Here is a 20,558-nt window from a genome sequence, read left to right on the forward strand (position 1 = left end):
CTGCAGAACTGAATCTTCCTGCACAAGTGCAAAATATGAATTACTACAACCTGTTGGGAAAAGACCTTACTGTCAGAGCTTCCTGGCTCCCAAGATTTTAGCATGAGATTTCCATGCACTATAATTAGTTTCTACGAGTCATACCTAAAACACCGGAGGCGGAGTGACTGAGCAAATTGTCCAGCCTTGTAGTCCTTTCCATCCATCACGGACGGGATGGTTTTAGCGTCTTGCACAATGATAGCCATTTCACTGTCACGTTTTCCCAGCATGCTGCGGTCATTGATGTTAGCAGAGCCTTTCAAGGGAATCAGAGAAACGATCACACCACAAACAATATACACCATTTCCACAAGCAATACAACCGCCACCAGTGGTCTCCCTATACTGCCTGGCAGCACAGCTTCACAGATGATTAATCAGCCACGCCCAATCAGTCAGCTCCTTGCACAGAGCCCTGAGCCTCTGACTGGGTGAAGCTGATTAATCACCTGTGAAGCTGTGCTGCTGCACAGCTTAGAGGGAACACTGACCACCACCAAAGTGATAGACCGGAACTTGGACCCTGATCCTCAAAGCTATGGGAGTTTTGACCCCGATCCTCAAAGGCTCTGGGTCCAAGTCCCACAGGACCTTATAACTTTGAAGAATTGTGTCTTTTCAGCTCCTCCTTCGCAGACCTCAGCATTCAAAGTATGCCCTGAGGCTAGGTAGAAAGGTACGCCACTCTTGTGTATGTAAAGGAGAGTTTTAGTGAGTAGCACTCCTCCTATCTCATACTCATCTACGTATGTCCTACCACCATCACTTTCCTGATGCCCATTAGTTCAGACTCCTGTCAACCACCTTCCACCATCCCACTGTGTAGTCCCTTGCCTGTGTATATGACTTATTCAGTTGCATGGACTTAGCTGACTCACACTCAGTTGTTCCAGTCCCTTCCAATGCAAGTGATAAAACATTATGGGAGTTCACACGTTAAAAATCTCCTCCTTTGTCAGGAGGTGGTAGAAAGGAGGCTGAATTACTTTTACCACTTCTTGAAGCTAGAGAAGATCAATATAAATACTATGTGGCCATTATCGATTTTATTCTCGTTAACAAAACAGTTTAAGTTGCTGAGAGTCTGAAGATGAAGATTCGTTAGAGTAGACCCTCCATCAAAGCCACTTCTGATTTAAAGAGTCAAAGAGCCAAGATCAGAATGTAGGAAAAAAGATCTTCACATTCACCATTAACTTCAGGGCATGGAAGAAGGTTAAACAATTCTAGCTCCAATACAGAAGGTTTTAAAGCTTAATGTCTCAGTAGCCTTCAGCTATTCTTGCCGAGGGATGTCACAATATGCAATGGCATGGCTCAGAGTTTAATGTGCACTTTATTTAATATGCTTAATGACACATGCTGGCTTCTTTGTTTGAAATCATTCGATGGATTTTCTTTGCTGCATATATTTCATAATGAATGAAAGGGAATTATTTTTACTTGGATTTGTGCCCTCAGCCCAGGCAGAGCCCGTATTAAAGTAAGTGGGCACAGCAGAGCCCACTTATGCAGAATTAGTGTTTCTGCTAAAATAAACAACAGAAAAAGAAATCACCAGGTTTTTCAGGGGGCTGGGAGGGAAAGGGGTTAAGAAGGGAAGAAATTATTTCTGAGTCACACTGCACTGAGGGAGGAGTTGGTAGCAACTAGTAATTAAGGCTTCAATTCCTAGGGGCCAAATTTTCATTTCTATGTATGAAGAGTCATATGTGTAAGTTCCCAAGCGTTGCCTATGCAATACAAATGTACTCTCTGGGGATGGGGCTAGGTGCAGAGGCCATTCTAACCAATAGGGACTTTTGTTCTTTTGATAGTCTTTGCTGTGCTGTTGACGTAGCATTAGATTATATTGTGCAAAATGCAAAAAGCCATAACACCCCAAAATTCTTTCGGAATGCATGCACACATTCCCAATGTACCACCATAACTTTTTCTTCTCCTTAAAAATGTTTTGAGTGCAGTTATGGCAGCTTAATGGTGCCAAAGTGAAAGCACTGAAGAATAAGGTTATTTGGCCATACAGCAAGAATGGAGACTGGTAGAAGACGATTCCTACTATTACTCAGATTCTTCTGGAGGGATCATCTCCAAAATGACCACTCAGTCTTCAGAAACTCTTTCCTGATGCCCATTAGCAGGGCTCGAAAAACTGTGGCGAGAGCTACTCGCCAGCCCCGCACCACGCACGCGCGCAGTGCCGGGGAATGGGGCGCACAGAGCAACTGGCTGAAATCGAAACAGTGGTTTGTTGAGCCCTGTCCATTAGTTCAGATTCTGACTGTGATCTGATTGGGGTGGGGAGACCCTCACATTAATTAAGAATTGGGATGAGAGACCCAGCTCATTCAACACAAATCACCCACCTGGCAATGCACACAAGGATCATTCTAATAGATTTGCTATTTCAACAGGTGTGTGTGTGTCAGGATCCTGTTACAGTCATGGAAAAATGGGCAAGTATCCCCAAGTATGTCTTTGATTGTGTGTGCCCATTCCTGCCCCTCTCACTGACTGGACATCCAAAAGTGGGTGCACAATCCATCCACCTATACAAAATGGACAATGCCCACTCAATGCTTGCAGAAAAATGTTATTCCAAAGGAGCTTAACCTATACTCAGGGGAGCCTACAGCACCCATGGGCTCCTAGGCAAGGCTGTAGAGGTGTGGGAGGTTGCGGGCTGGAAGGGGCAGGGCTGGGGGCAGCCAGCCCTCTATGTTGCCTGGAGCAAGGTGCACTCCCTACCCCTAGCCCTTACAGCTCCATGGAGTACACTGCACAGCGATATGCAAGCGATTTAAAAGGCCCGGGGCTCCGGCCACCACTCCCGCTGTACCAGAGGCAGCAGCCAGGAACCCTGGGTCCTTTTGAATCACCAAATCCCGGGGTAACTGCCTCCTTTGCCCCACCCTGTCAGCAGGCCTGCCTAGACTGCACAGGCATCAGAAAAAAACCTGGCACAGAAAAGCAGACATCAGTTTGTCCCAGGTGGGAGGAGCAGCAAGAGACAATAGATGGGATTTTGCAAATTAACATCTCTCCACAAAAAACTCCGGACAAAGCAAAAACCCTGCAACAAGCTGGTTCCTAGAGAAAGAAACCCAGGTGTTTTGGCTGTCCCAGTGACTGTATTGAGTATAGCTTTATCAGGAGTTGCTCCTGAGAGGGGAAAAATAACACCAGCCCCCTCAAAATACTCCCACTCCTCCACAGTGCAGCTGAACTAAGAATGTATTCACACGTGCTTCAATCACACGGAGCTTTAGTCACATGGAATTATTTTCCTTTTGGGGGGCGGGGAGGAATTAAGCAAATTAACTGATGCTTAAATCAATTAATCAGCAGAAAATTTAAGGTAGAACAAATTTGCGCCTCCCCAGGTTGTGAAAGTCTATGTCCCTGCTCACCTACTGCAGCTGCAGAAGGAGGGCCTTGCTTTTGCCACTGGAATGTGGGCACTGCAGTAAGAATGTGGGCACTGCTGCCAAGTGGATGGGGCAGCACTGGTGGGGATGTATTTAGCTCCACAGCTGGTGCATTAAGTCCAAGCCTCTTGGGGTAGGTCTGTGAAAAAAAGACCTGCTGCAGCAAGTCTCAGAGCCCAGCTTGGGCTCACACTACAGGGCTAAAAACAGCAGCCTAGACATTCAGGCTCAGAGCCCAGCTTGGCTCCAATCCAAGCCTGAACATCTTCATTGCTATTTTAGCCCCAGGCTGTGAACCTTTCCAAGCATAAATCAGTTGACCTGGACTCTGAGATTTGCTGATGTGGGTTTTTTTGTTTGTTTGTTTGTTTGTTTTTGTTTTTTGCTGTGTAGAAACACCCTGGGATGACAGCAACCCATACTGATAGCACATCACCATGCCTGCCTGCACTGAGGCAGATGCACCACAGCAGCATTAGTTCTTTGCTTACGATCATCAACAGTAAAACGATTGTGGCTGCTCTTCATACTATAGACATGAGAAGATGATCAAAAGGAGAATTATGGAACAAACCCCTCCTGATCCAAACTTCAAACCCTCTATGGCTGTATGCTATCGGAATTGTCTTTGCAGAGGAAGACAGTGTCATTCTGCTGGCCAAGTCTACACTAGACCTGGCAGCGTGGCTTAAAGTACACAACTCCAGCTACACAGCAGCTTACCTGAAGTCGAGCTTGGTAGTAGCTTCCCTTACTCCCGCAAAAGGAGCAGCACAGGACACTGGTGGGGGCACCTTCTGAGTTCAATTTAGTGAATCTTAACTAGATTCGCTAAATCAAACTCCGGAAGATTGATCACAGCAGCAGCAGCAATCTTCCTTTTAGTGTAGACAAGGCCTTACAAGACCTAATATTATGTTGCTCATGGGCAAAGCCTTCATACTCTTCTGGTAGCTTACTTTAGGGCCCCTGTTTTATAAATATAGCTGAGAGGAGGAACTTTGTCAATTAGTCTTTGACCTCTGGAGTGTACAATTCAATCCCTGGCTTAGGTCTCAGATGGAAATGCAGATAGGGATCTGTTGAAAAGGACTTTCTTAAAGAAAAGGCTCAAATTCTGCTCTTGTATTCTGTGGTATAAATCAGAGCAGACTGGCTTTATGTTGTTATTCTATGGCTTTATAATAAATATACAATAAAAGAGACACAGATGAACATGCATCTACTGCTTGTTAGAACGTTTTTTCCTAATGGTCACATGTTCCTCAAGCCTTCCAAATTTCACAGCACATTCTGTTCTTTAAGGAACAGATGACAGCTTCCACAATTTAGTGCCTAAGGCTGAGTTTGATGAAAACAAATGGACAGAATTCCCTGTAGTGGGACAATTCTAACCACTAGGAGGGAATTTCAAAACCACATTTCTTTACCAATTAATCAATACACTTTAGAACCTTTCCTCCATTTCTCGTCCCTCATTAACTCATAATGACTCTACTTTTAAATTCAATATAAAACACAGGGGAGAAATTGGCAGGTAAAGTGGAAGCGAGCACAGAAAGCAGAGAAAGCCACATGCGCTTTTGTACATGGGCAGAGAAATCTAAATGGGAATTTTCAGGCAGGGCAATCAAATCATACAACTTTCCCCTGAAGCCCTCTTACTCACCGATGATGACTGTGTCGTCATCGGCAATAAGCAACTTGCTGTGAACATAGATGAGTTCTGTGACAAGATTTCCTTCCAGTTCCGCGTATGTTCGAAGCCCACAGAATGAGATGTAGTTTATCCACTTATCCCCAACTGAAGATTAGAAGAGACAATGAGGTGGGAGAGTGAGAGATAGTCGTTACATAAGAACAATCATACCGGATCAGACCAAAGGTCCATCTAGCTCAACGTCCTGTCTTTCGACAGTGGCTAATGCCAGGTGCCTCTAGAGGCAATGAACAGAACCACCTATTGCCTTGTGTTATAGGCAAGTACCTCCAATAGATGCTGAGCTTTGATAACCATTTAGCTAATTGGTTGTTTTCTCTGGCTGAGCTGTGGGGAAGAGGTTGCAATCAGGTTTGTCTGCACATGCTATAGAAACCATGTTCTAATTTAAATAACCTACAGTTTAGATTTGCACAAAGATATATGAACCAAGGATGTATTATGTGGCAGGGGTAGTTATGAAAGACATTTTTCATGATGCTTGGATTTCCATGCAAGCAAATTCACGGACACAGGCTGATCTTGCAAAAGTAATTATTATTGCAGTGTTATAATTATATAGTTTTATCTAGGGATGTAAGATATTGGGTAACTGAATAGTAGTGTAACCACATGAATTCTTATTGACTGTTGTATAGTCAATACTTGACTATTCTATAGTTCCCAGGCTGGCAGACAGTGCTCTCTTGCCCCACTCCCGGGGAGCACCCTGCTACACCATGCTGCTGCCTTTAAAGAAGTGGGGTGGGCCCACGAAAGCGCATGATACCATCTACATGTTTTGTTAGTCTTTCAAGTGCTACCAGACTATTTGCAGTACTTTGTGTTAGTGAATTTTGTACAACCAGTGACTGGATGAGCTCATTTTATGCTGTATAGTTCATCATTAGTGTCTTCAAAATCTAATGCTGAACATCACACAGAGAGGGAAACAAAACACTTACTCTCTGCTTTCAGCTGTCCTAGGATGGAATTCTCTCCTCTGCACATGGTCCTAGAAAGAATTAAGGTGACAGTTACAAATACAAATGGCCTGAAGCAATGACGTATAATGAGGTATGTGACGTTAGTGATATTCCTAATGTGCTAATCACATACACGAGGCATGTTTTACGTACCATATGAAGAGAAGAGCTATAACATTCCCAAAATTCATTATAAGCCTATGCTGCCATCAGCTGTGCCTCCCCCAGAAAAAAGCTAGAGCAGAGCTGTTTGCTTCCCTCTTCAGAGCTTCCACTGTAACAGGCCCACTGACAGGAGTTAGAGGGGAGAGGCATCGGCCCTGGGGCCTGGTGCTCCCAGTCGCTGCCGCTATGACGACAGCGGTGATAGCCGGAGCCACTGGCCCTTTAAATCCCTGCTGGAGCACTGTGCGGCGTGCTCCGGGCAGCACTAAGGGCTACCTGAGGGGAATGTGGTGCACTTTAGGTGGTGATCCAGGCTCCATAGCCCCAGCCCTACCCCTTTCACCCAAGGCTCCACCCCTTTAGGAGGTGCAGAGCAGGGCCTCCTAGTCTTGTCCAGGATCCTGGCCAGGCTGTCAGCCCCACTGCCCCACAATCATCATCCCAAGGGATCACTGAGCAGTCTAAACATCAGGTTTGAGAAAAGACAAGAGGGGAGATTTTCAAAGGGACAATAGATAGCTATGCGCTCATCCCCAATGATTTTTTGTTAGGATTTAGGGCCAACTGCCACTTAAGCATTTGAAAACATCTCTCCCCCCAGCACACCTTGTCCTCAGGCTCCATGGATCACAAGATTACAAAACTTTGAGGCGTGTGTCAACCTTTATTTCTAGGCAAATAATATATTTAGCACCATGCAATTTATTGGGTGTGGATCATTCCGATGGGGCCTCTTGTGCTCTGTATGAATATGAAATATCAATATTTATGAACATAACTCTTGGGTACAATATAGTGGCCTGTGTTTGAAAATGCAGCCTGTTATTCTTCTCAGGCTGATCTCAAGATCAGTGTGAGATACCTGCAAGAAATTCAAACTCTGCTCAGGGAACCTAACTAGGGCCCCTGACAAAAGTAATGTGTGAATGTACTTGGCTGACAGAACCACAGAACTCTGAGCTCTCTCTCTGCTGGCCAGGCAGCAGGGAAGTCAAACAAAGCCCTCTTCTTAGGACTGAGTTGTCATCTTAAATAATGAGGAGCTCAAAGAACGCTATAGTGGTGATACTATCGTTTGCTGTTCAACTAATAAAGCCATCTTAATTTCAGCTTGGCTGAAACGACAGGGAACCCAGATACTAAAATACTGTCAGACTTCTAAAACCATATCAAAACCACATGAATAAACTAGAAAAAATGCTGCATCCAAATTCCTAAAAGATGGGTGGAAATTTAAAATATGAGCAAATTAAGTCAATCTCTACGTGCTTGACGAAAACAAACTTTTTCTGAAGCCTTTTGGTGGCTCCAGAAAGGAAGCTGGACAATGTGTTCACTGTGGATTATATTAGCTCTCTCGAAATCCAAGATCACTATTGCAAATAAAAAATGTAATACACAAGTGTTAGATTGTTATGTAAAAACTATATCACAGATAAATAACCCACTTTTTCTTTCCTACATATGGTACGTATATTTGTGCAGCACCTAACATAATGTGGCCTCAATTCTGATTGGAGCCTCTGGTCACTACCACCACCCCGATGCCACCGTGAAGATCACTATAAAGATCTCAGAGTACCATGACCTTTTTGGACTGTGCACAGTACCTGTAGTTGAAATGCATTATGGCCTGCAGCGCATTCCCACCTCCAGTTGAAATATCTCCTTCAAATCCAGGCAGCAGCGGGATCACCACATACACTCGGTATCGTTTATTTTCCCTAAAATAAATAATCCAATAATCCTTTGGGATAATTTCCTACAATTTCAACTTCTTTTCACTAGTTCTGCAGCCAGTCCTTATTAAAGCTAAGCATCCATTGTCTTCAATGGCTCCCATTTCACTGACGTATTCCTATGGTTTCTGTAGTAGGCTTCTATTTCATTTTTAAGTGACTGCGAGTCAGATGTGGTTTTGGTTCAGGTTTTCCTTAGTGGTGGTCAGTACTAGAGCATTTATTTAAATGTAAAGCACAGAAGTTGGGACTTTCTAAGAACTGAAAACAACAAAAAAGGTGTAGAATAGAAAGAAAGGCTGGAACATATTCACTGAAGCATGAGAGGACTAGCATGCATCACAGAGATGCATGGGTACGGTAATTTTCTTGACTACTGTGTCTAGCTTTATGGAAATAAGTAAATTTGAGAACTTCACTTTAAACTGACAGCACAGCCTTACCTAACGAGGCTAGCAGTGTAAATTGTTCTGGTCAAGTTAGTACAAGTATGAAAACAAAATTAAATCTACAGTTCTCTTACTATCCCATCCTTGTCCTGTTTCTAAGCTTTAGATCATAGAATACTCAGTGTACTGATGAGTTTTTGATGAATGAGCCTTCCCAGAATATATAGAAAGGGCATATATTTGGCCTCATACATCACTCACCAGCAAAAGGGTTCAGTTTTCAAGTTTCTTTAAATGTGATCTGATCCTGGATTGCCACTGACTTGCTAAATCCACCCATTTTTGCCTTTTCTTTGTTGATAGTTAGATGCTTATCTTGAAGGCCAGCCAATTTCCGCTATGGCTTAATTTTAGAGATGCCTTTCAGCCTCTGTAATCCAAAACAGGAGGGTGCCAAACAACTGCAATGTAACTAATTAAAATTCAAATGCTCCCTGTCTTTCCAGATATTTTTAGATGCTGTTTTTACTGCCATGAAAATTATGGTGGGTAATTTCTGATTGCCTAAGTTATCAAAACCCAAATTGTTGTGTTACTGCACTCTGTATGTGAAGAGGTGTTTATTTAATTTACTCATCGCTAGGTGGCAATGTAGTTCAGGATGGATAAAGTCATTCTAAAAAACAGTACGTAGGTGGGCCAGTTTATGTTTTTGCTAAGACCAGTTTTTTCCTTGTAAATGATTAACTAGCTTCGCCTTCATATGAGAGACCTGAATAATGGCCGGGGATCAAAACTGGGCCTCATGTGACTACTAGTACATGAACTGGTGGAGGAATTTCTACTGTGAATGGAACAGCAGCTACCACGGTGGTCCTGAATTTATTGCCAGTAGCTTTGGATTATCAATAGGATTAGTTATGCTTAAAGCTAAGCATGTGCTTAAGCACTTCCTAGCTTAACAAGTATGTGTCATTTGTAGCCTCATTATTTACATAATACAGTGTTTCTTTTAGTAAACAGAGGGAAGTGCAAAGGTGATTCATATTGAATGTATCTATTCATCCTAGCTTAAGCTGTCAAATGTTTAGGAGCCACCGCTGTAGATGAAATTTTAATTCAATGATATTTTTAAAGCAAATTTTAGAAGCGATTAAAATGTCTCATTTGCTCATAATAGAACAGTTGTAAATTGCAAGGCTTTAGAAATTAAGGATATTAGTTATTGGTATTGATGAAAATATACTGTATTAGGAGATAGTTTGTTTATCTAAATGTATCCTAAATCCTACTTGAATATGCCAAATAAACAGAAGAAACAAGGAGAAGAGGAACATTATGTATATGGAGGATGTTTTGTCTACAGAATAGAAAAATAGGATACTCGATTAGGAACACTCCACCAAGTTCTTCCATTTACAAAGTGCCAGCTGGTCTTTTTACCCTTCCCTATGGAAGCTACCATGTATAAATTTCATATGGAATAAAGAAGTCTAATGTTACTTCTCTCTCTATTCTAGTCCAGCTGTACCCAAACTGTGGGTCACGAACCGGTTTTAACAGGGTCGCCAAGGCTGGTGATAGATTTACTGAGGCTCTGAACCAAAGCCTGAGCCCAAGCCAAGACCAAACCAAGCTTAGGCTTCAGTCCCCATGCCTTGGGCGGTGGGGCTCATGCTTTGGTTTTGCCCCTACCCATTCCACAGAGTTCTGAGGCTCAGGCTTCAGCCTCCCTCACTTCTGCGGCTATGCAGTATTTTTTTTGTTGTCAGAAGGGGGTCATGGTGTAACAAAGATGGAGAACCCTTGTCCTAGCCACTGCCATACACTTAATGGCAAATACAATCTGGGTGGCGCTGAGTCCTGTGGCACCTTATAGATTAACTGAAGTGTTGGAGCATAAGCTTTCGTGGGCAAAGACCCACTTCGTCAGATGCACCTACAAAGTGGGTCTTTGCCCACGAAAGCTTAAGCCCCAACACTTTAGTTAGTTTATAAGGTGCCACAGGACTCTTCGCCGCTTTTGCAGATTCAGACTAACACGGCTACCCCTCTGATATTTGACAATCTGGGTGATTCAGCATGAACTTGTTTCTATTTATAAGCATAAGGCTATTACTTGACTTAAATCATTGGAGTCATCTGGCATAAAAGTAGTCACAGGTGAATCAGGCTCTATATTTTACAATGGGTCACTGCAGAATTTGCAGAACTTTCATTAACCTCTCTTGGACAAATGGTACTTTTACATAAGTACGTATAAAACCCCCAGCAGATCACAGCTATGTATACAGTGTGAGTTAGGGATGGAGTTCCTATCTTGCATACCCATATTCTAGCTCAATGAGTATTAGCAAAAGTATAAATAGCCTTGTTGCATTTGCACAGGCAGGTACATTTTCTGCTGTCTCTAATTCAGCTGGTTAAGAAACAAAGAGGAAATCTAGTTCAAGAGTATGTGTTAAAACAGCTTATTACACACCCATTCTTGACAATACAAATATGACCTCCTGGATAGGTAAGAAATTCCAAGTATGTTTGGAACGGCTCTCCATCTCCAGCCTGATAAGACTATGGCACTGCATTGGGACCACAATGCAGATGATGGCCGGGCCCCAGGGAGCCACAAACACAGGGTTGCCATGCAAATACTACCTCTTCAAAGCACTGTCAGTTAAATTTCACTGTCAGTGAAAGCCATTATAAGGGGCCCACAGTGCAAAAATGGGTAAATTTGATCAACAAAATATTTCTGGCCTTGATGTATATCCAGTGGCAGACACAGAACCTGATACTTCTTTCACCGATTTTACCCAGGTATAAGACCATACTCTTCAGTGACGTTACTCCTGATTTACATCGTCACGAGAAAAGAATGAGCAGGCTTTTCTCCAATGAATGAATACATTCATTGCTCGCTGACCAAATTCCTGGATCTATCCCCATGTTGTTCCACCTCCTGGTTGCCAGACAGACGCAGGTATTCATGTTGAAACACGCCTATTTCTCTACTGCCCATCTTTCTTCCATGGTGTGTCTGAACACTCCAAACCAGATTCTGACATCACAATCTTAATGACTCCTGATTTACACCAGTGTAATGAAGCAGAAAAGAAGACTCTCTCTCTTAGGAGTGACACTTCCTTCATTTCTGTCTTCTCTATGTTTCATATTGAAGCATTGGAGACAGCCAAATCAAGATGACTCCAATGGATTTATGAGGACCTTAACACCTCTAAAAATCAGCCCGTATATGCTCATGCATGAGGGGAATATTTAAAGATAAACATTGCAACAAATCCAACTCATCCACATGCACAGTGAAAAGCACAAGTGTTACCTGAAAGGGGGAAGGAAAATGAGGACGGTTTGCAATAAACTCCATCTAATACCAAAGGGTATCAGATGTATCTAAACTGCAAAAAAACACCGCAATACCAAGCCTCGGACTCAACCAACTGACTCAGGCTTGTGATGCAGAGTTAAAATTGCAATGTAGATGTTTGAGCTTGGCCTGGGTGCCTGAGCTTTGACACTCTTTCCCCCACAGGGTGTGTCAGCCTCAGCTGCAGTCCTACTCTGTACATCTGCCCTGCAGTTTTATTATAGCACCAAAGCTTGAGTCCCACAAGCCTGAGTCAGCTAGTCTAAGGGTATGTCTACACTTGCACCCTACTTCGAACTAGGGATGCAAATGTAGGCATTCGAAACAGTCAATGAAGCGGGGATTTAAATATCCCACACTTCATTAGCATGATCTCGCCAGCGCATTACTCCGATCAACAGCTCTTTCGAAAGTGAAAGTGCGTGCCGGGACACGTTAGTTCAAACCAAACCCCTTCGGTCGAACGTGTCCCAGCACGCACTTTCACTTTCGAAAGAGCTGTTGATCGGAGTAATGTGCCGGCGAGATCATGCTAATGAAGCACAGGATATTTAAATTCCCGCTTCACTGACTATTTCGAATGCCTACATTTGCATCCCTAGTTTGAACTAGGGTGCAAGTGTAGACATACCCTTAGTCAGCTACGGGTCTTTTATTGCAATGTAGATATAGCCCAAAAGCTAGACACCAAAAAACCACATCTAAGCAAAGCTGTCAGGATCAGAAGAAAGGCAAAACTAATCCCTTTGTTGCTAAACACTCCAGTTATCCATGTTATCACTGGACCAGTACTTAAGTGAGAACACTAGGATATGTGAATCTGATCCGTCCAGGCAACCTGCTATAACTACTATGCTATTTAAAACTATATGGTTCTCTTCCAATAGTGTGGGGATTGTACATATCTTCTGGCAGTACAGTTCTGGTCTAAACCTGAATCATGGTCAAATTCCTCAGAGTATGGCAGCTTTCAGTCTCCCCATTTAAAAGCAATTCCCTGTATATAGACCTTCAATAAATCATAGATCCAGCTGATATGATTAAACTTATTTGTGTGTAACGTTGAAAAACAAAATCAGGACACTAATGCTGGCAATTGACCCATAATGTTTACCAATTCCACTACTAACAACTTCCCTTTTGACTGAACACATCTTTTAGAGCCAAATTCTGCACTCAGCTACACACGTGCAAACCCAGAACAATGCCCAGCTTTAGTGTAATAATTGCAGATTTACATTGGTGTAACTGAGCAGAATTTGACCGAAATAAATGTTCTCTCTGTGTAAGGACTGTGCCACTTTATGTATTATTTTAAACCATGTCTTACGCATGCAGTGTGGATTCTATTTACAATCATTTTAACATCATTCTAGTAGCAACATCAAGACAGTCATTTTGAAAATGAAATAAATACCTGTGTGCTTTAAGAATCCTCTGAGCAATGGTATCGCCAATCTTGTTAGAAACAACTTTGTCGTCAGCACAGCTGATAAAAAATTGGTTCTAAGGGAAAAGTGAACACAAAGAAGTTCAGAATCATCTCACTGCCTTTTTGTCAAGGACGGTACAGTAGTTCAGCCTGGGATGCAGAATATCCAGATTCACTTCCCTGGTTCACCACCAATTTCCTCAATGACCTTATACAAGTCAGTTAGTCTCTCTGTACCCAAGCCCAGCCTTGGGCCCCTCGCATTCAGGGCCTAGTCGTCTGGCTCAGCCAACCACAGTGTGCAGCCTTGGGCCCCGCAAACTCTTTGGCCAAGCCTATCTGTACCTCTGCTCCCCATCTGTAAAGTGAGAATAACAGCACTGTTCTGCCTCAGAGAAGTGTGGAGAGGATTATAGACAGAACCTTTCTAGTCCGGCATGCTTTGATCCAGCAACAAGCATGGTTTGGCATGATTTTAGTTAGCCAGATGTCCACTTTTCATAGGTTTGGCCAAATTTCCTGCAGTCCCATAAAGTTTCTTTACAGCCACAGTCCTGGCTCTCAGTGTTCTGTGCAGTTATTTAGCTCTCATTTACCCCTAAATGTCTACTAAGAGCCCAGGAAGTAGTGGATGTGTTGGTAATGCTGCTAGATAATATTGACCTTCTATAGTTCACCAAATTATTGGGTTTGGCACCGGTCAGGTCCCAAGGGGGCAGGCCTAGAAAGGTTCAACCTGTAGTACATTCAGATACTTCAAGTAATAGGGGGGAATTGGACAGATAAATAGATAATGGACTGGAGCCCTGTTTTGCTATAGTTTCAAGGAAACATTGTTGCTGATCATAGAACAGCAATGACACAATAAGACAATAGGGTTTAATTGCTGCAAAAAATTCAAAACCAAAATGTATAACTTGTATTAGAGTAAGGAAAAATTAGGTGATTGTTTCCAGCAACCTTAAAAGAGCCATCTTCAGAACTGTGTTAAAATTAAAAAACCTCCACTAATAGATTTTGTGGCTATAGCAAAGCATGAAGCATACCCAAGTCAGAGACTGCTTCCCAAGCATGTAATTATCTCCAGATAATTATTCTGCATTGTTGCCATTGTGAAACTCTTACTTTGACATATGATGTGAAATCCTGACACATTGAAGTCAGAGAGTGATTTGCTCTTGACTTTACTGGGGCCAGGATTTCACCTATGGTGTCTACAGAGTCAAAAATCTACATGGTTACAGGGTTCTGGGACTATTCTACTGTATATTTGGAGTCAAAAAACAAATAAAGCAATGTCCTGCAAAACATGCTCCTAGTTAAGTGGTGTCTGTGTGCGCGCTCAGGAGGAATAATTCTTGAATAATCTCACTCTTCAAACACTACCAAGAAAAAAAAACATCCAAACATTACATGGAAAAGAATGCAGAATAAATGTTTCCATTCAGCCATTTATTCCTGTATTTACAAATCCATTCATACATAGGAGAATTATGCAAATTCTAAGATACTATTAAGTGAGTCCACTGAACATTCATGGGAGACCAAGGCAAGAAGGCATGGGAGACAGACGTTGCTAGAGGTTTCGGAAAGAGGAAAGACCTTGTGTTTCTACCCACATTCAGAGTTCTGTAATGGAAGACTAGTTCCAAAGCCCATTCAAGTCCTATTGAAATCTGGGGGCTCCCGCTCAGGCTCTTCATTAATATTAATGTTTCAAAAATTACAAAAGGAGGATAAAATAAAGAGCTATCCTGCTGAGGGTCACAGGATGTGCTCAGCACTTCATTGAACCAAACTGCCACTGCCTTGCATCCCTGATACTTACTTCTATATATATATAGTGTTTGCTGTTTTCTATCACGCTAACATAAGCGTTATGGATGGATTCTTCATGGTACTTGATACCAGCTGACCAATCTGCAGCAGAACGGAGCACCTGGAGAGAGAGAGAGAGAGAGATTAGCTATTTTAGTTCTGCCCTGATATACGAACATACTGGCATCCCTTAATAATTGTTGTGAACTGGTTAGTTTATTTTTCATGACTTTACTGATTTATGCAACACACGCAACATTTGATAATTAAGTTCAATGAATATAACACAGGGAAATGAAGTCTAGAACTACTGTTAACAATTAAAACATTACGATGAAAATATAAAGGCCTTTATTCACCCCCAGAGTATCCCAGATACTCTGTGTTATCCCAGAGTATGTTATGCCACAGTAACGTCTCTGAAGTCAATGGAATTATACTGGTGTAAAACTGGGGAGACAGAGTGATGAATCTTGTTGCAAATGTCTATTACCGTAATCCTTGTAATGCTGAGTTGCCTTGAAAATATTTTCTTAAGGCTTGACCTTGAGCTCACTGAAGTCTCTGACAAAATTTCCATTATCTTCTATGGTGCCAGATTAAGCATTTAGTTCTTATTTACAGAGACGTATGCCATCAATTTTACAGCTGACGTCCCTATTAAAAAATCAATGCTTTTTGGCTAAAAACGATTGGCCCATTATAATAAATAGGCCAATTTCTAAACAGGAATGGCAGGCTTTGCCCTAAGCAAGTATGGTCATTTACATTTTTTTAAAAAATTCTTACAAAACTGCTCACATTTGTCAGATTTTTTATTTTATTATTGTAATTTGCTGTAGGTCAAATTCACAAGAAAAATTATTTCTGAAAGTAAATCCGTTTCAGAACAGACATTTCTGAAGTAGGAGATTTTTGGAGATCCTCTGAGTATATCACTACATCCCTAATGTAGCACAAAAAGTTTTGTCAAAAGGCAGCCGAGCTAATATGGAATCTTAGCTCACATTCTCTCCTATGTTTAATTTTGTGCTTTTGCTGTGCTCTCCTAATTTCCTGCCTCTGTTACTATAAACTCCTACTTATTGATCTGTCCTCTACCTCATTTCTCCAGCTCAATGTGTGCAAACTCCCACTGCCTAGGCTCTAGAGGGTTCCCAAACGGGGGTGTGTGCCCCCTTGGGAGGTGTGAAAAAATTCCAGGGGGTGTGCAAGGCAACCCAGTACTCCCGTCCCCCCCCCCGGTCAATTCTCCCCCCCAAGTTGTGCTGCTATTTTTGTTTTTTGGCCCCGGTTAGTTCCTTTTTTTTCCCCCAAAAAAAGTTTTGCTGCTATTGGGTGGGGGCGGGGCGAGGGGGGGTATGAGTGTTTCTCAAAAATCAAAAAGGGGGCATGATGCCGAAAAGTTTGGGAACCACTGATAGTCTTCCTTTAGTTGTGTTCTGACTAGGCCTCTCTCCTTTTAAGATCTCTCCAGTGTATTTCTCTTCTTCGTCCATATTCAATTCAAGCTTCTGGTCCTCGCCTCACTATTCTGTTTCAATGTCTCCTCCTACATTTCATCCCACCCTCTGGGCTCCATCCAAGTTCTCCCCTCACCATTCCATTCCTCTCTCTCATGCACACCATGCCTATGCTTGGAGCAACCCTTCAGTCAACATGATGGCCACCATCTTGGCTGGCACTGGTGTGTGAACAAAGCACTAGCAGAGCTAAATGTATAAGAGTGCCTACAGTCTGAGTTAAAGAAGCAGGGGCAGGTCCTGAGCTAAACTATCATAGCTCAGTAAGTTTGAATGGAGCGATAGCAATTTATACCAGCTAAGGAACTAGCTCCTATGCCTGTTGCTGAAAGCTGTGCCAGACTCACATGCTCTATCGGGGGACACATCACAAACATTGATCAGTGGAGTCCATATTTCCTTCAGACAGACAAAGCTCATCCAAGTGTCTGAGACCCACAACAAAGTCAAATACTGGTCAAGTCCCTGCTTTTGTGACAGCTGTCAGACAGTAGAGACTGAACTGGGGACCTCTTGAGCTAAAAGCTTCACTTTTTAAACACTTCACTTTTTACTGACACAGTAATTTCTGAGCATCCTTGGCAAAAAACTGAGCACCCTCATCTCCTACTGAAGTCAGGGGGAACTAACGCTGCTGAGCACCTCATCAAGAGCACTCCACACCACCAAGCAAATCTGAGCTCCCAGATGAACCCAGGAGCCCCCCAGAGGAAGGTCTCATCATCCCCACCACGTTAGGCAACACATCAAGTTGGCTGTTCTAGATGGAAAACTGGCTGATTTTCTACACAGGGGTGGGGAACATAAGGCTTGCCTAGCTCCAACCCCTGAAGCACAGGGTTCCCCCCTCCAGCATTGGAGAACCTGTGCTGGTGCTCCAGACCCCTGACTGTCCCCTTATGGGGACAAAATCTATTAGCCTGCCCCTCCCCTCAGGTTCTGGTGCCCCAAAAGAACGTGGGGGAGTGTCGTCTCCTTTTCTATCAGGGCCACACCAATGAGGGTTTGGGGGGTTTGTTCTTTTGCTTCTCACTTGTGTGCAGCCTCCAACTGATTTTTCTGTAGGTCAGAGGCTTCCAACCAACCCCTACTCTACAACACACACAGCCCCATTTGCCTGCAGTCCTGTGATGCTTTTTCCTATTGCTGGCTGTTTTCTGTGTGCTCTCTAGTACAGATTTTCTCTTCTGTGGCTCCTGCTCTGAAGGAAACTGCCATCATTCCTTACAGAGAGCTACTGGCAGTTGCAGGAGCCAAATGCTAAGTCTGCAGCAAAAGATTCTCACTTTTTGGTGGCTACCCTCCCGCCCGCCCAACTGTCTCTGGCCAGCAAGCCGGGTATGGCCTGCAAAGAGTTGTTTGTTTTGGCAAATCACCTAACTGCAAATCACCTAAGACAGGATCAGTGTGCTGAGAGGATATTTTGCCAAACTGGAGGCATCTTATTCTATTATTTTTCTCTTATTCTAGTCATGGGCTACGTTTTTTGGTATGTAAATAACAGTGCACAAATCTTCCACAGATGTATTTATTAAAACAAGATGAAACAAGAATGTCCCTTCCAAGTTTTAATGTGTTTTAATAAATACCTGGATTCACTTGGCATTTACAAGCAGGAATATGTGGGCAGAATGCTAGCCTGCAAAATGCACTTTTTAAAAACTGGCATGACTGCAATACAGGCAGTCCCTGGGTTACGTACAAGATAGGGTCTGTAGGTTTGTTCTTAAGTTGAATCTGTATGTAAGTCGGAACTGGCATCCAGATTCAGCCGCTGCTGAAACTGATCAGTTTCAACAGCAGCTGAATCTGGACACCAGTTCCGACTTACATACAGATTCAACTTAAGAACCCCAGGCGTCCCCAAGTCAGCTGCTGCTGAAACTGATCAGCAGCTGATTCCAGGAAGCCCGGGGCAGAGCAACTCTGCCTCGGGCTTCCTGTAGTCAGCCGCTGGTCAGTTTCAGCAGCGGCTGACTTGGGGACGCCTGGGGCAGAACAGCTCGGGCGCTGCCGGTTGGTCCCGCAGCACCGCTCCTCGGCGCTACTGGACCAACCCAGCAGCACCCCAGCTGCTCTGCCCCAGGCGTCCTGATTCAGCCACTGCTGAAAGTGATCAGCAGCGGCTGAATCAGGACTCCTGGGGCAGAGTAGCTGGGGTGCTGCCAGGTTGGTCCAGTAGCGCCAAGGAGCGGTGCTGCGGGACCAACCGGCAGCGCCCCACCTGCTCTACCACAGGCCCCGGGCTTTGCTCCACATCTCCCTGGTCTGCTGGGGGGGGGGGCACTAGCTGCGTCCCCCCCCCCCCCCCCCAGCAGACCAGGGAGACGCGGAGCAAAGCGGCGGAGGACCTGGGCCGGACCGCGGCGCTTCCAGATCAGCGCCGTGGTCCGGCCTGGGTCCTCCATGACTTTGCTCAGCGTCTCCCTGGTCCGCAGACCAGGGAGACGCTGAGCAAAGCGGCGGAGGACCCGGGCCGGACCTGCGGCGCTTCCAGATCAGCTGGAAGCACCGCGGGTCCGGCCCGGGTCTTCCGCCGCTTTGCTCCGCGTCTCCCTGGTCTGCTGGTTCCCCCAGCAGACCAGGAAGACAGGGAGCAGCTTTTCTCGCCCCGGAGGAGGCGGGCGGCGGGACCAGGCGTCCCGCCGCTCCAGTCCTCCGGGGCGAGAAAATCCCCGTTCGTAACTGCGGATCCGACATAAGTCGGATCCGCGTAACTTGGGGACTGTCTGTACATGTATTTCTGGCACTAACTAACCCAGACAGTCTGACAAACAAGAAGACCTCTGACCAAGTAAAACTTCAGGCAACAGCTTAGCATGCCACATGAATCCAAATGGGATCTCTTTGATATCACCTAATTCCCTTCCTTTTAAATGTCTGAATCATAAAACCTTTATCTGCCAAATAAAAACAGAACACCCCAAGGATGAAGATTGCTCCAGATGACAAGGGCTCTTTTGAACCAGATCTGTGGCAGGTCTAAATGGACATAGTTCCATGGAAGTCAATGAAGATACACTAATTTACACCAAGTGATGACCTGGCTGTGACTACTTTATATTTATGTTAATGGCGCTACTTTGGACTTCGAGTATTACAAGTGAGAGTAGAATTTGGTCCACAGTATGTAAATGAGGAAATGAGACAGTGATACTTCAGGTGTGTAATGTCTTCGGGCTCCCAGAGGTGGGGCAACACCTAAAGAAGCTACACAGCAGTAGCTGATCCTGCAAACACTTCCTTCAGTGCATGCACTTACTCCTGTGCATTGTCCCACTGTCTGCATGGGAGCTCTGCAGTGGAGTGGTTGCAGAATTTGCCCCTAGGCTGAAAGCTAGAGCAAAAAAGTGAGGTTTAGCAATAAGATAATGGTGCCCCCTTCCAGGCAGATTTTGGAAGTGTGGAGGAAGTGCTGGCTAAGAACAAATGGGTCAAAGTAACAATTATGGTGTCAAGAAGTTGCATTTACCAAAACATAAAACCAAACAACCCAGGAATAAGTGGGTCGCTGAAAAAGAATAGGAGTGTCTAATGCAAAGCATAGGGATGTAAAAGAGTAAAGAGTACAGCATCAATGTGAGTGTGTGAAAAATGTCTAGGTATGCAAGGGGAAGGAAAGGAAGATTACATAAGTGGTTTCAACCAAGACAACTTTCAAATACATTCGGAAAAGGAGACATAGACCTACACAGACTGAGTGATTTATTAATCAAAAATATATTTGTTAAGGAACTTGATTGTCCTGTGTCACTCATCCTATATAGGGGATTGAAGGCAAATGCCCGAAGAGAGGAAAGTACTTTCAGAAGGAAATCTGTATTGTGCCAAATCAAGTGAACAGAAAATAAATCTGTTCAGTGAAAAAACTCCAGAGCAGAATAGGATACATCCCAGGAGTTTAAAGTGTGAAAGAACGTGGCAAACTTTTAACAGATGTATTTAATAATAA

General features: G+C 43.8%; 1 protein-coding gene across 6 annotated transcripts in view; it reads right to left on the reverse strand.

Annotated features, from left to right (window-relative positions):
• PLD1 (phospholipase D1) overlaps positions 1-20,558 on the reverse strand; it is a 140,554-nt gene that overhangs the window by 11,324 nt on the left and 108,672 nt on the right. For all 6 annotated transcript variants that reach the window (XM_075937953.1, XM_075937952.1, XM_075937951.1 and 3 more), the window contains 6 exons: positions 15,094-15,204; positions 13,251-13,339; positions 7,931-8,044; positions 6,135-6,184; positions 5,140-5,274; positions 145-298 (listed from right to left, as the gene is read on the reverse strand). In XM_075937953.1, the coding sequence (XP_075794068.1) occupies positions 145-298; positions 5,140-5,274; positions 6,135-6,184; positions 7,931-8,044; positions 13,251-13,339; positions 15,094-15,204 (653 nt within the window). The remainder of the gene's footprint in view (positions 1-144; positions 299-5,139; positions 5,275-6,134; positions 6,185-7,930; positions 8,045-13,250; positions 13,340-15,093; positions 15,205-20,558) is intronic.

Source organism: Pelodiscus sinensis, chromosome 10 (genome assembly GCF_049634645.1).
Source record: "Pelodiscus sinensis isolate JC-2024 chromosome 10, ASM4963464v1, whole genome shotgun sequence".
In the NCBI taxonomy this organism is placed as follows: domain Eukaryota; kingdom Metazoa; phylum Chordata; order Testudines; family Trionychidae; genus Pelodiscus; species Pelodiscus sinensis.